The 15184-nt window shown below is 38.8% G+C and overlaps 1 protein-coding gene across 51 annotated transcripts in view; it reads left to right on the top strand.

The window, feature by feature from the left end:
* Positions 1 to 15184, top strand: part of msi2b (musashi RNA-binding protein 2b) — a 413474-nt gene that overhangs the window by 292851 nt on the left and 105439 nt on the right. For all 51 annotated transcript variants that reach the window (XM_073922868.1, XM_073922871.1, XM_073922856.1 and 48 more), the window contains 1 exon segment: positions 10760 to 10842. In XM_073922868.1, the coding sequence (XP_073778969.1) occupies positions 10760 to 10842 (83 nt within the window).

Below are 15184 nucleotides of genomic sequence, written 5' to 3'. Positions count from 1 at the left end.
GTGGCTTTTGGAGGGCCTAATGTTGACATTAATCTTTAGTGCCACTTGCGAGGGTATGGCAATGACCTTAATGTTTGTTTTTTTTTTAAACCAAAGATAGGGCACCCCATCATACAATCACTTCCCAGATTTTCCCCCACAGTTTCACTAGATAAGATTGCAAGCACTTCTTGTACATCACTGCTTTTCAACTGGTTGTACCCAACAGCCCCATCAGGGATGCTCACATCAAAAAAATTAAACCAGTGTGTCCCGTAGTATCTATACAGTATATCAAGAGTTTAAACTTTATTTATTTGTTGAAAGTTTTCTCAAAGTCTTAATAAGTCTTTCAGTCTACCTTATGTTAAGTTAATGTCATGTTAAGTTATGTTAAGGCCTTAATGGATTGCTAGACACTTCTGGTGCACTTGAGGTGAGATACGGGGTTGGGTTAGGCACGTCATGATTTTGCCTGATCCTGGATTAACATCTATGTTGAACCTGAAACATTTGTTTTGCTTAAAAATTTAATTCCTACCTCTAAGCCCAACCATAACTGTAAATTATTCCCAAAATTAGAGGGGAATAATAGTTGGATAAGAATTATGTAGAAGTGCACAAACCTAACCGTAAGCCTAAACTTAACTTAAATGGTAAACATATCCCTTGATTCTGATTGAAATGTTGTTCAAGGATCAACATAGATGTTAATCCAGGAACATGTCCTTCTACTATCAGCGTAGTTTTAAGAGTGGGCTAAGGTGTAAGGGATGGTCAACAGTGTAATTACCGAAAGTGATTACAGTAATTACATGCAGGACGTTAATTGATCATAAGTACAATTTAAAAACATGTATTTACACGTTAAGTATATTGTAGCAAATCACTAATTTCAGTGTAAGTACATTTTAGTTAAGGCCACTTAATATAAAATGGGACCCTTTGAAAGTTATCCAAATTAAGTTCTTCATTATGCACAATACTAATCAAAAATTAGGGTTAACCAACCCAATGGGTACCAAATAGCTGTACATGAAAACACATAATACAGGTAAGCATACAAGGAGCCAAATCCATAAACTCACAACACATGATTAAAAGCTAATGAAAATAAGTGTGTTTTCAGTGACCTCTCCAAATGACTCCAAAGTAGGAGATGTTCTTAAGGAGAGTGGAAGATTGTTGGAGGTCTTAAAGCTGCCACTGACAAAGCTCTATCACCTCGACATTTCAAGCGTGATCGTGGAACTGTCAAAAAGAGTTGATCCTTAGAGCGAAGAGATCTCACAATGATGTGTATTAATTAGTGTAGAAATACGCTCAAGGGCCAGGCCATTCACAGTAGTACATTTACAATATGTCTTCATGATTCCATGATTCTGACTTAGTATTCTGTTTATTTTTGACATAAAAGGAAAATCAATCATTTTATCCAAAATATATCCGTGCAACGTAAGACATACATATGGTGTAAACAACGTTTGCAAAATTATGGCTTAAACTATGTAAAGCTTTACCTCTTAAACCTGGGCGCAAATCCTGCATGGCTGTTTGGGAAGCACTGTTATAGAGTTTGCATTAAGCGCCTGTGTGCTTATTCACTCATGCTAATAGATCTTGTTATTTAACATGTTCTTGGCAGGTGCATTAATTTGCCCTGCTAGTTCTCTAGTATTGCAGCTTAGTTCATCTCTTGCACCCTTGAGATCTATCTAGCGCCGTACCGTACACACACTCAACTGGAGTAAATGATTAATAAACTGTCAGTGATGGCGCTCAGCTTGAAAAAGCTTTAGTCTTTTATACACGTCTGTTTTTTTCCACCTAAAATTCTTTTTTAGGAGCTCTCTTTGGTTTCTCTGAAAGCCATACGTCTCTCCCAAGTCATTATAATGTAGTGGGGTGGCTGGAGCTACAATCGATTACGCTGTCTAGTCTCATTTAGTTTACAAGAGTTCCAAGTTCCAGAGAGCTTACCGAGAGGCTATTTTTCTCCCTGCCCGTCTTCTTTTTGATTAAGCGGATGTGTAAATAAGGCCGCAAACTCCCATCGATGCATGCCAATCTATTTATTGACTCCTAAGGATCATTCTCTCCACTCCCCATGGTGTCTTCAGGCCGAAGAATTGAGCTCCTCCCAACACATGCGAGCATGGGGGACAGCCAAGTGTCTGCCGGGAGAAAAAATGAAACTCATTGACAGATGTTCTTGTGGTGCTTTCTGCTCTCATTATTAATAGATGAGAAAGGGGGCCCATTTATCAAAGTGAGGGGAAATTCATTGACACTGGCTTTGATTTTATTGCTGTAACTTGTTGTCTGGGCGCGTCACAATTCTTTTTGCTTTTTCGCTCCCAGGGCAGGGTGCTTGATGGCAAGAACATATTGGGAAAATCACCCAAACAAACAATCAAAAAATGCTTTTGGTGCTCTCTCCTCCACACATGAACAAAAAGACACATTTATACACTCACACAAACATGTGCCTTATGTTGTGGTGCCCTGTCAATTGCCTACTGTGGTGGCTAAACACCCATAACAGACAAGAGATGCTGATGTCGCTGTCCTGGTCTTTATGCCTCAGAATCAGCAAGCAGTGTTTAAGAAGGAGCTCTGCTTTTATTACAGGTTGAGGAGAAAAAAGGATTCTGTGCAGCTGTGTCATAATTTTCTTCTTACGTGTGTGAGCAAAATAAATGTCCTTTAGGTTGTGGAAATACAGATTTTTTTTTATGGCTTTTATTTTGACATTTTATTAATACAAATAAATTCTACAAATAACATCATTTCATTTAACAAAGATATAAAATTAATTGACTCACTTTCCTTCGGCTTAGTCTCTATTTCAGAGGTCGCCACAGCAGAATAAATGGCCAACTATTCCAACATATGTTTACACAGTAGATGCTCTCCCAGCCGCAACCCAGTACTGGGAAACACACATACACATTCATTGACACGCACACACTCATACACTACAGCCAACTTAATTTACACAATTGGCGTATAGCGCATGTCTTTGGACTTGTGGGGGAAATCAGAGCACCCGGAGGAAACCCACGTCAACATGGGGAGAACATGCAAACTCCACACAGAATTGCCAACTGGCCCAGCAGGGACTCGAACCAGCGAGCTTCTTGCTGTAAGGAAACAGTGCTAACCACTGAGCCAATGTGCCACCCCCCTAGTTTTGTTATTAATTACAAAAACGTAATAAATAATAATTGCATACGTAATTACGTCAAATTTTATCGTGTTCTTAGAGTGCAATCTGATTTATAGGTAATCTTCTAAAATAGCTGTGAGGTGACAGTGCTTACCACTAATCCACCATGCCACCCAAAGATATTCTATACAATTTATGTATTGGGAAAATACATTTTTAGTGTATGTGGATGATATTAAAATTATTATTGTTATTGTTATTTTATTTTTATTTTTTTTTCTGTTTTTAGTCAACCACTTTTGTTGTGTTGAGTTTTAAATGAGTTTTTCTAATAATAACTGGTCACATTTATATTATAGCCAGCTATGTTGCATTGGTTTTTCTTTTGACTTAAACCATGATAAGTCTTGTTAGGACACTCCATCTATTGTGAAAATTATATATAATTAATATTAATCAATTACGTTTTTGGGACTTTACAGGTTAAAACCTTAAAGTCATAACAATCTCAATAGTGAATATACAAGAATAAATGGTCAGCATGAAAGGTCAACTAGAAATTATGAATAGATTTGAACTGGTAAAAAGTATGTAGACAACTTTGAAGTTATAAATAAGACTTAAGATTAGGTTTCACAATGCAGTGTGTCAATCAGTACATTTCTTTCATGTTTAATTCAATGTTATGTTGTTTCTTTGTAAAATAAATGTTCCCATTGTTCCCATTTTCATTTAATTTCATTTTCATAAAATGATGCAACTAAATAAATGTACCAAACCTGTCTGCACAAAATGGAACAGGGCTGAAATAAAATTCAGAATGTTCAAGTATGTGTGTAAATTAAGCTTTGGGTGATACAAAGTTTTGCTTTCAAATAAAGCTTTGGAGGATCCAAACTTTTGAAGAACACAGGACTTTTGTTTATACTAAGTGTTGTGCTTGTTTCCCCATCCTGAACTCATCTCGTGGTCATATATTATTCAGCATCTGATCTCGCATACCATTGTATGAATCACAGATTCAGGTGATACGCCACCCGCTATGTTACGTGCGCGCGCATGCGAGCGTGACCATGCATTCATGAGAAAGTCCGTAGGCATGCCATTTCCCCCCATCGTTTAATATGCAACACGCAATCTATTTACCATCTCTGGTCTCGGGAAAGGATACGAGGTGGCCGTAATAATATCTGATTCAGTTGTGTACCTCTTCCCTTTAAATACATCGAACTGCTGCAGGCACCCTCGGCTTTTTAAGCAAAGGTCAGAGGAAGGCTCATTGATTTAGCATTTTAATTTTATTTGTGCTGGGCTCCGAGGGGGACTGGCATTCAGCGTGGCAGTGGCTCTTTGTTTTGTAAGAGGCTGTGAATGTCTGGATGTCTGTTGAGACCCGGCCTGCTTCGCTCTGGCTAATAAGTGTGAGATGGCAGCCAGACGCCTCCGTAATAGCCACTAACACTTATTATCCTCTTCGAGATTGGAAATCCATGTGTTGTCATTGAGGGATCTCAAGACAAGTTAAGCGAAAAAATAGATGTTTTTTTTTCCTCAAGCGTATTGCTTCAAAACAGATGTGCGTGTCTTGTTGTAGGAGCGTTGCGTTGGTGTAGGTGGGCTGCAAGGCAGAAGTGGTTTCCAATGTAAGGAAATGGCCTGTTCAGTGTGGTTAAGCCACTAACTGAGCGAGATAATGCCTTGGGGTGTTTGAGGCGGAAAAATGCGACGTCTCCTCCGCCAGCGCAGAGGCAGCTGTTGTTTTGCATTGTTCTCGTCCTCTCCTTCGCTTGACTTTGCAGGGGATGCGGTGAAGGGCCCTCGGTATCGGCACTTCTTCATTAAAAGATCCTGTTTGCGGCTCTGGTCTGGTTATTAGGAGCACTGAGAGTTTTTGATTTGCTGCCGTTTCCAATGCTTGGTCGAGAGCTCACCCTGCCGATAGCGCCCTGAACTCTGACAAAGACAGCATGCGGGATCGTTACTATATCTTTCCTGCAATGCTTGATGTGGTTAGAGATGGTGTTTGGCAGTTGTGCACAAAAGATGTGCATACAAAAACACACGCACACAACTGCGTATGATAAACTTTTTATTCAATTAAAGAAAGTGTGGATAAACTACAATGAAAACACATGTATAAATACATTTTTAAAAAGTCATGTGATGTGCATGCTTAAGTGGACAAGCCAATGGACCGACCACAATATCTGAAACACAATATCACAGTATCTGAAATGCAGTTTTGGTCATTCTAAAATCCCTAAGCCAAAGTCCATCATTAAAGTGGTTCAGTGATGTTACTTCCTAGAACTGTCTTGAGTGGCTTCAAAAGAGTCTTGCACCTCCAAAAGCTTCTTTTCATTTTGACTTTATCTTAATCACAAGTTAACTAAACAAACTATTCATTTTAATAGTACCTACATTAAAGAGCCCCTATTATGCATTAAAAAGATCATATTTTGTTTTGGGGTCTCCAACATCAGTGTGATATGCATACAAGGTCAAAAAACACTTTCATTGTCTTATAATATGCATTTATTTTTATCTAATTATTCCAACAACTTCCATATAATTCGTTCAGCGATTAATTTGTTCCCGAACCTCTCCTTAGCATGAGGCTAAACTGCACTAATAAGTCCGATGAACGAGTCTATTGTGATTCGTGGACTGCGTTCAGAGAGAGACAGAGAAAAATGTCCACCACAGCTTATCAACTATTTTGAAGTAGTCAGAGTGTATGTGTGAACCAAATGCAGGAGTGCATTAAAGAAATGCAGTTTAACACCGTCATATTGCTCTATTCTTAACCATGACACACATTCAGTAATAATCCACACAGTGGCAAAAGCTGAACTATATTGAAACTTGACCGCCACACATGTGTAGTGGCATGTGTGACCCTAGCAATGACAAACGGCAGTGAAATGCAAGCTCACAAACACATTTAAATCTGTAGACAAAGCATCACGCGACACAGTTTTTAACGTGGCTTTAGACGTGATGAGAATATAAAGAGTTAACCAGATACAGTACAAGCAGTTGCAAGTAACAAAACACTATTAAATACATAATGTGCAAGCTAGAGAAAACTAGGCAGAAAAAATTTTAATTGCTCTTACTTACATGTGAAATCGAGGAAAAAACAGATCCATGAACTGTGTACTGTAAAGTTCCTGTCAAGCTCTGACAAAGTCCCATACATCAATAGTCTTTTCTGATCTTTCCTTTAACAAATGGCTGAGGAATCTCCTGTTGTAAGCTTGTAGATTGCTGATGCACTCGTCAGAAAAATGACAGGGACACAGCACAAGGCTGGGGCTATAATGCTGAGGTGTTTTTGCAAAAATAAACTTCAACCACTTATTCTTCACAGCCTCATCTTTGGGTAGGAAAAAAAACACACTAACTTTCCTTCACACTTCAGAGGAAACTTCAGTGTCTACGTGACTTCATTCAACCAGGATCTGCTCCTTTTTCTTTAACAGTGCTTGTGGGCGGGCTGAGGTTTAATTTTTCCGGGTCTGTGCACGTAACAAATGGGTGGCGCTTGAGTTCTGTATCGACTAACACGGCTAAAGACTCATTACAGCGGCGATTCATTCAAACCACTGAATCAACTCTTTTATAAATGAATTAATAGTTGAAACACGGTGCACTTTTAGATTTAAGCCTTAGCTGGATATTTCACTTCACTTAGAGCTGTTTTACACACTGCATGGAAGGTCATTTTCAAAAAACCATAATAGGGGCTCTTTAAAAAAAATGCTCTGTTGTTTTAAGTCAAATTAGGCCTAAATATAAACAAATCCAATAGCTGGGTTAAATTCCCAGTCTTGTCATTTAACTTGATCAGGATAATAACATGTTGACATTTTTTATTATTTAAGTTATTTTAATTCTACCCATTCTTATCCCACCCTTTATGCATTTCTGGACTTCTAGCAAGTGAAATTTGTAGGAATGATAGTAGATTCGTCAATTGGCGGGGAAATGTCAGTTTCAGGTGCCTCCTGCTGGGGTGCAGGTACTGTAACCCCCTCCTCCTCCCTCTGCAGCCGTCGGGCTCCCCGAACCACCCAATGTGTGCCAGCTCCCTCCCGGCTGCTGAGAAATTGCTCCTGACAGCTGATTTGTTGGTTGTCAGAACTGGTCGCTGTGCGGCTGATAAGGGCGCAGAGGCCCGAGATGGAAAACTAACTGCCTCTCATGATTTCAAAGGCAGCCCCATCAGCCTGGGGCCTGCAGACACATGTAAATGTCTCTGGGCTGAAATCACCAGGGATGTTTCCTCCATGTGTGAGGGTGCTGTTTAAAGAGTTAGACTGTGCTAGCACGTCTGGCCATATAGAAAAGCACTGCAAATAGCACGTTTCAAATGTTTTATTTCAGACTCATTCATTTGGATGCGGTTATTATTGTCCTGACAGTACAAAAACAGCTTTATAGGAGTCCTTTTTAACAATGATCCATCCATCCATCCATCTATCTTTCTATCCTAATTCTGCATTTTGTTTAACTGTATTCACAAGAATAAAAGTAGCAAGTGATTTAAAGTTGGAAAGTTATACAATTATGTACAGTACTATTATAAATGCTTCAAAGTGCTGATGTTGTGCTCCTACTAGGCAGTATTTAATGACTATGGATATACCTCTGGACCGGCTAGCTCATCTGTCAAATAAAAAAGTACTTTTACCAAACTAAAAGTCAGCCAAATTCATTCATCGCCTGATTTTTTTATGAAAGATGGAGCAAAGTAGACAAGGGTGTGGTGCTATGGTAGGACCTGCTCCAGCCTTCAGCAAATCATCAGGTCTGATCAGTCGCAGGAAGCTTTAATGGGCTTGTACAGGAAGCCATTGCTAGAGAAGAGGTCACTGGGTAATTGGCTGTGAATCCTGTTCCAGTATCCTCCCATGGGGCGGCTGCTCCTATAACTCACATCCTGTCAATGATGTCAACCCCCGAGGCCGTCTAAGCCCGGGCAGAAGGGTCGATGAGAGGGTACTGGCCACCATCCAACTCTAGAGAAGATGACAATGCGGTGGTGACCGTACATCACCTCCATTGCTTGTTCATACAGTAATTGCCGTTAATTACCTCATGCCCCAATGCAAGGCCCTCACGTGTTTGCAATGTAGCTCATAGGCCATCACTCAGCACAGCTACATGTTCTGTCGACTCTTAACTGTAAGCCTTCCACCTCTGCGTTTACCCCAGCAGGACAAGGAGTGGATTCTACTGTGTCATGGAGTCAGGGAGCAGATAATTCAGACAGTGTTTTCTTCCCCAAACAAAACAAACTGTACGTATAATCACTGAGAGGTCACACAGTGTCGGACCAGAGGCCACCGGCTTGTTTATCCCGTGCCCTCTTATCATCCCTCCCGCCTCTTCATCTGCTCTTATCATGGCCGGTGTTGAGAGGAGCTCCGCCGCTTCCTGTTTTGGGCTTGCTGTCAACCCCTTTGACCTGCTGAACCCAGGATTTATCTCTCACTTTCTTAAAAGTCAAAAGCGGCGGAGCTAGTGCTCTATCTTTTGCTCTTTTTGTTTCTTGTACTTGAAGGCTTGTGGAGGGCAGCGCACTCAGTTTGTGGTTAGAATTGAATGAATTTATCTTAGTAACTTGTTTGTGTATTTATGCTTTTAAAATATTAATTAAACAGTATAAACAATAATAATGATAATTATAATAAAGGATTTTTTTAACAAATAGGGAACTTATTAATGGCAACATTTCATTCTGTGGTTTCACATTTCATCAAATCATCGGGTTGTTTGGGTGCACTGTAAAAAAAAAGTCTGCTTTTTTACATTTTTTTATAACTTAACGTAACATCCGCTATTTTATGGTAAATGTCTGTTATTTAATGTCTGTTATTTTTCATGGAAAACATGAGATACACCCATTAAATTACAGACGTACCATAAAATAACGAATATTAAGTTACAGAAATTTCCTTAAATTAAAATTTCTAGAAAATTTCTGTAATTTACTGCATGTTATTTTATGTTAAATTTCTGTAATTTACTATCTGTTATTTCACAGAAAATCTCTGTAATTTACCATCTGTTTTTTCAAACAAAATTTCTGTAATTTACCGTCTGGTATTTTACGGCAAATGTCTGTAATTTAACGGACATCATTTTACCAATGAAGTTGCCAGAAAAAAGTAAAAGAAGAGCGGTTAAATTACAGACATTTACTGTAAAGTAACAGACTTTAAGTTACAGAAATTTCCTTAAATTGAAATTTTATGTAAATTTCTGTAATTTAACGGTCATTAATTTACTTTTTTACATCACCCCAGCTGCCGGAAAAAAAGTAAAATAGCAGATTTTTTATAGTGTGGTTCGAAAGACCCACCTTCCAATGACAAAGGTCTAGAATTTGTCTGTAACATTTTTCCTATTTTGACTGCTATGCTAAAATATAATTTATTTATCATAATAACCCATCGAAGAAGGCTTGCAGATCAATAAAAAGGTTTGAAGCACCAAAAGGGGCCTATATTGAAGTTTAATTTTAATACCAATTAGACTTTTGTTGTCATCCATGACTTTTCAAATTTGCTTATTTAATTTATTATTATTTACCGTATTTGATTTATTATTCAAATGGACAAATTTGGACTGTGGAAGGTTGAATGTGCTGTCCAGTTTGTTATTTGTCTAATAAATGACAATAGGCAACAGTTTTTAATTTAAAACTTTAACAGATTCCCATTTTTTGGTAAACCAAAAACTGTGATTATGATGACCTTCTGACAGCCTAATTAAAAAAAAAATGTTGCTTAAATGTCACTAAAATTGCGTATTTATAAAAAAATTTTCAATAAAAATTATTTATTAATTCTAAAAATTTAAATAGAAAATGAAGCAAATAACTAAAAAGGTCAAACTTTTGAGAAAAAAGAACCACCCCTTTCACAGGATGGCTACAGGCCTGGTTATAATGTGTCCTTTTACATTTGTGTTTGTTTTTTGCCCCCCGGTTGACTGTCTGTGGCAAATTCTAAGTATTCTGTTTGAAAACGTCCAGGTGTAGTTTGAAAAATTATCTCAAAGGGTTTAGGATGCTTTGGTTAATCACTGGATGTTCCCTGTTCCTCATGGGTGGTGTGGCTCTGTTGTGCTCTGTAAGGTGAAAATGGATCCTCAGTAGATGCACTTAGGAAAGAGAAAAAAAGAGTGTGTCACGTATTGAAAAACTCGCAAAGAAACATCAAATATTTGGTAATGGAATTCAGATGCCGGCTGGCTCTACAAATCCCATTAAAACAGCTTTGAGCTTCCTCCATCTCTGAGGAGCAGACTCAAAGCTATTTTAATAGTGCCCAGGACTTCATCATTTTAGCAGCAAAAGAGTTCCTGCTCTGTACTAGATACATAATTTGCATGGCATTAGGACCAGATAAAACGAAGATTGCTGCACGACTCAATGGCTCATTTATGCCTGCTCCATACGATAATAGCAATCAACAGATATTTGTTGCTTTTTTCCTGTTCATTTAACTGCTTCTGTGTTGGTTCACTTCAATCACGAGCTGTTTTTTTTTTTACCCCCCCATCTTTTCTTCCCTGTTTTCTCTCTCTCTCTCTTCACAGGATTCGGCTTTGTAACTTTTGAGAACGAGGATGTGGTGGAAAAGGTCTGCGAGATTCATTTTCACGAAATCAATAATAAAATGGTGAGTTGGTTTCACCTCTTTGCAATTTTTCAATTCAGGGGCCAGGATTAATATTTGATGCTGGAAGCAGAATGGGTGCTTATAATGGGCAGCGTACAGTGAGGGTGACAGGGCTGCGTGGGTGGGGGTGTCATCCCTATCCCCTACCAGCCTACTTTCAAGGGGATGAGGAGTCACTGGTGTGCACCGGCCACAAACCATGAAATTGTGTCTTGGATCCCTGTCTGCCAGGCTGGGAGTAAAGGCCTGTCTCTTTCCCCCCCCGTCGCAATTCCCTCAGCCAGGGAAGACTGGGAAAGGATCTGGCAGTCATTCTACAGGCTTGTTAAAAGTGTGTAGTGCAAAAGATTGAAAGAAGATTTAAAAATCAAAGCCTGGGTGCTTCTTGCATGTTGGCACCTGATGCCCTGTCCTGTGATTTTATGTTTGCCGCTACGCTTGGTATTAGATTTCTGTGTGTCTTGCCAAGCTTTTGAGAATGAAAGACAGCAGAGGGACACGGTTCCTGACCTTGAGGCTTCTGCAGGCGAGCCACAGATGCAGCTTGCGGTGCTCGAGACCAATCACCAAATGAGGACAACCCTGGTGTCATACAACATGACAGCCAGTTAGCAGGATTTTTAATGAAGGTCAGCGCTGTCAGTAAAGTTCAGTTACTTATACTTACAAATCACTGCGAACCATGAGCCTCCAGGAGTTTTCAGTTTTATCCAGATGACGATTGATGACTGGTGCGGGAGTGTTAACTAGCTAAATTTAACTGCATTGATTCATTAGTGTGACAGCAGCTCAGCTGCTTTCAAAATGCTACTGTATAGCTTTACTGGTAACAAGATACTTTAAAATCAGATTGTTCTGTTGAAACTGCTAATTTGGATGGTTCAAACTAAGTCACATGAAATCTGACAATTACAGAATATTAGCACATGAGTGTTAATACAGCACATGTTGTATTATGTATTATTAGTATGTATTGACCTTATTCTAAAATGCGGAAGTGCACCTGTTTTCGCGATTGTCTTAGAACTTCCGTTTCAGTTGCCTATGGGAGAAATGACAAGGAATAATAAACGGCAAAAAACGGTCAAACTACTTGCTCTACAAACAAATGTTTGCATGACTATACAGACCAAGTAGAATAATATAACAAGGAAATATCAGTTTGCAACATAAAACAGCGAAACGAGCAGTTTTTAATGTCTAAAAATGAATGGAAGTGAATGAGACAGGAAGTCTTGTGCCAAAAAGATTCAAATGGCAGCACCCGCTCTTCTGCGGAGAATAAGGTCAATACATGTAGTATTATGAAAAAGCTCAATATTAACATGAAGCTAATATTGAGGGAGTTACGTTTTTATAGCTCCAAAGAAAGCTGAAGTGTTTCTTCCTTATTAAATGTTTTTGGATTGAATGGAGTTGGTCAGTGTTTCATAAATGATAACTTGATTTAATCCTGTATAAGTCATCAGTTTTGAACGAATTGCTTAAATCAGTGGTTCTCAAACTTTTTTCCTCTAGTACCACCTCAGAAAAAATTATCTCTCCGAGTACCACCAAAATGAGCAGTATTGAAACACAATAGTAGGCCCAGTAAAGCAGCTACACCTCTGCACACTTTTAAAAAAAAAATGTGGCAGATTACCTCAGAAATATAGGCTATATGTAATAAATGGCATATTATATAGATAATTTAGGATAATTTTTTTAATGTGTGTAGCATGTACATGACATTTTTCATTCCTCCGAGTACCACTAGAAGGAGGCCTACATACCACTAGTGGTACACATACCACAGTTTGAGAACCACTGGCTTAAATAATTATTTGATCATTACAAGGATTTGCTGCTATCTACTGGTGGTTTATTATCCTGTTTATTTATCTATAGCCTTTTTCATACATACAGATGTTTCTGGAAAATTACCAGCAACTTTACAGAAAGGGATCATGTGTGAACAGACCCTTTTTGAAAATACTGGTAAATTCGTTGTGTTAATTTTCCGGAAAGAGAAGTTGTAACATTACCGGTAGTTTGCCAGTGTGCTGCTCTGTGTAAACGCAGACGGAAATTTGCCAGAAAGAGCATGTTCATGTTTAGAATGGGCTGACATGAGACGTCTACTCCAGCCAATAAGAACAATCAGATGCGTTCACATCAATGCTGTTTATGAAAAGAAAAGCCTTTGAAGATTTTTCCAGACACATTTAGTTCTAGATTTTAGTCAGATACCGTTTCTATGTTCCTTCTTCAAAAAATGATCTATAAGATGTTTATGATTAACCGCTGTTTGATTACCTTCAAGCTCTGCTTTAGTTGCTTGACACGTGTGCATGTGAAAGTGTGCTCCAGTGAACGCCAGCATACATGCCTTTTATGTACATTTTAAAATTCGAAAGTGTTGCTCTATATGTTTACATCGAAGTTGTTCACAATACTTCATTTGTAATGTAGTCAAATGTGTAAATGAAACGTTCAGCTGCGGTTATCGCTTCTGCCTTTAGGTGTCTCTGGGACAAAGCAGCTGCATGAATGCTAAAACTTTAAATAAAAGTGAAACCATCAACAAAAGCCCGACCACTTTTATGTTTACAAATACAAGCGCTGCCGTTTAGAGCTCATTCCTGGTTAGTGATGTCAGAATTTACCAATATTTTGTAATGGTCTTATCCAGAAAAGGTCTGGATTGTCCTTGCCTGTGTGAACAGCGCTTTTTTTTTTACTTACCGATAAAGTCGTTCCAGAAAATTTCCGGATATTTACCGCTGTCACTGTGTGAAAGGGGCTTATGTCAGGTCTGAAGCAGCCAAGATTACACCTTAAAAAAAGCTGTTGTTTTTTTTATTCAAATTGTGTTCCCTTTTTTTTTTTTTTTTAGCTAATTTAAAGACTCATAAGTATCACTCATTTTAAGGATTAGGCTGGTCACATATTATTGTTTTTATTTACTGCTCAAATGAGTGATGTTTTATTAATAAAATTACTGTTTGATTCAAATTTGAGTACATGTTGAGATTAAAGTTTACTGCTGTGAGCCTCTTTGAGATAAGAAAATCTATTTTCTAATTTAGTAGCTTTTAAGCAGTAGTAGTTTCAGTTGGTTTTCATGTAGCTTTCTCAATCCTGCTAATAAAATCCCAGTATTCCATTCTTAACATGTCAACAGTATGACCAGCCTTTCCTGTCTCTCCATTGATTTTTATATGATATTGCATCAAATGTGCTCATTATTCAATGAGCGTCTAGAGAAAGCCTGAATTTCTTTCCTTTTTTTTTTTTAACACATTTCCCCCAGCGTCCCCCAGCAGGATCCTCGCTGTTGATCGACTGGCTGGCTTAAATTGGGCCATTGGAGAATTACTTGCATAGCTAATATCAGTCACAAAGGTTTAAGAAAAAGATAAACGTGGCGATGGGAAAACATTTACTTAAAATGACAGCTTTGTCATGGTCTCTCAGTTCAGATCATTTCTCAGATGATGCGCCGGGAACGAAAGGCTTAAAAAACAAGAAAAAGGTCAAGGCGTGTTGGGCGGAAAGCCGTCCTTCCTTTTGCTCTCTTTTGCTCTTCCTACTGATTTCAATTGCCATCGTCAAGTTGCTTTTGCCAACAAGATCAAAGTGGTCTCTGAAGCCTCGTCTGCTAGCAGGCCTGTGTGCATATTTGACTTGCTAATTCGACCATGGTAATATTGTTATTATCATGAATATTTTGTACAGCGGCCGTAATGATCTCCCTCTGCTTGTGGAAATGCCAGCTTTGTATGTCGACTGCCTGCTTGGTGAGCCGCCATCTTCAGAGGCGCCATCTGTGACCCTCGACCTCAGGCTGTGGAGCAGAGAGCGAGCCAGCCTCAGTAGCTGTTTATAGAGAGGCTCTGTTGACCCAGTAAGGCCACTCTCTAGCTGCCAGGGCCCTGGATATCCATAAATGACCCTAAATGGTTCCAGGATCTGAAAAGCTGGACCGGTAGAGGTCTCTACAGACTCCAGACTTCCTGATCAGCTCATTTGATAGTTGGCCTGGAAATACAGCCATGCATTAAACATTTAGAAGACATTTCCTTGATCCGCAGAGTTTGGAGATGGAAACGGAGAATCCAGCAGGCAGGTTAGATCCCACACGAAGAGGTTGAGATAAATGGAGATTACCTTCAAGTGAACTCTTAAAAGATTCCTTTGAGTTGTAATTCTACTTTAGAGGTAAATCATTAAGGATCCGAACTCTTGATTATTTCATCAATGAAAGCAATTAAACTAAAGCACCACGCGACTTGGTCCAGATTGTGCAGATATAGATAGAAATCGCTATTAATTGGAACACCCTAATGGTTGTTTTGACTCT

Source organism: Danio rerio, chromosome 15, assembly GCF_049306965.1.
Source record: "Danio rerio strain Tuebingen ecotype United States chromosome 15, GRCz12tu, whole genome shotgun sequence".
Classification (NCBI taxonomy): Eukaryota; Metazoa; Chordata; class Actinopteri; order Cypriniformes; family Danionidae; genus Danio; species Danio rerio.
The sequence above is the reverse complement of the archived record's forward strand: the minus strand, read 5'-3'. Positions and strand labels throughout refer to the sequence as shown.